The sequence below is a fragment of the Penaeus monodon genome, chromosome 31 (genome assembly GCF_015228065.2).
Source record: "Penaeus monodon isolate SGIC_2016 chromosome 31, NSTDA_Pmon_1, whole genome shotgun sequence".
NCBI classification, from domain to species: domain Eukaryota; kingdom Metazoa; phylum Arthropoda; class Malacostraca; order Decapoda; family Penaeidae; genus Penaeus; species Penaeus monodon.
Genome location: NC_051416.1, coordinates 3227956 through 3228995, shown reverse-complemented (window position 1 = coordinate 3228995; position 1040 = coordinate 3227956). Strand labels below are relative to the sequence as shown.

At 44.9% G+C, this 1040-nt stretch overlaps 1 protein-coding gene across 1 annotated transcript in view; it reads left to right on the top strand.

The window, feature by feature from the left end:
• Positions 1 to 1040, top strand: part of LOC119592994 (voltage-dependent calcium channel type A subunit alpha-1-like) — a gene marked incomplete in the record, with an annotated part of 154497 nt that overhangs the window by 87236 nt on the left and 66221 nt on the right. The window contains 1 exon segment of the mRNA XM_037941881.1: positions 685 to 794. Coding sequence (XP_037797809.1) covers positions 685 to 794 — 110 coding nt within the window.

Here is a 1040-nt window from a genome sequence, read left to right as displayed (position 1 = left end):
GGAAAGGAGTTTTTCAATCATACGCATCAAACACGCCCTTGTTGTATACCCCTGGACGTTGTGTGGTACTTAGAGAGCAGATCCTTATCACCCCCCCCCCTCCACCACCTCTACACCCCCCCCTCCCCCATGAGTGTAATATCTGAGTCTTGAAAGCTTCATCTTGGTAATGCCTGAAGAACAACATAAGCTTCCCAGTATATAGAATGTAGGACTGTTTTTTTGTCTAAATAATATCTGGTGATTTTGATATGACCCGTCAGTGCCAACCCCCTTTTGAGTACTTTGATATTTGAGCATCTGATACATTTCACTTTTCTGCCATACATTTTTTGGCAGTTAGTTTGTTACATGACATACTGAGACAATTATTTTTTTCGTACATCATCTGATAGCATGAGCTCAGTCCTCAAACACTTTTTATTTTCCCTTTTTCTTCCTCCAACCCCGAAAAAAAGTTAATGTGTTTTTTTTTCCGTGACTGAGATTGTAAGCCTCTTTCAAGCGTGGAAGCGACCCAGAAAGAGGGTATTCTCAGCCGGGCACTGACTCGGCACGAAGCTGCGTTGACTGCCTGGCTGGTAGAATACCCCGTCTCTCGGGCCGAGGTTCGGAAATGTTTGAGGGTGAACGGTTTACAATCTCCCCGTCGAGCAGGTCTTGAAAGTCCCTTTTTCCCTACAGAAGCAGCAAGCCGAGCTGGAGAAGGAGCTGGAGGCGCTGCAGAACAACGCAGAAGGGCCGCCCAAGGTGGAGATCTGCCCTCCCTCTCCCGGCGGGGAAAACAAGATGAAGTGAGTTTCCTCCCACTCTCCCTTCTGGCGATCCTCTAGTTATCGATAGAAAGCTTGGAGAGATTTGCTGATCATATATCCAGATATTACGTGTTCTTTTAGTTTGGTTACAGTTATGGAAGATTATAAGTAACTTGCGTGCTTTTTAGGAGACTAGAACCTAGAAACCTATAATGCTGTGCTGGTAGTAGTACCTTTGATGATTTTATAGGAATAGTGTAGTGTTTCCAGTATATACCTGCATAC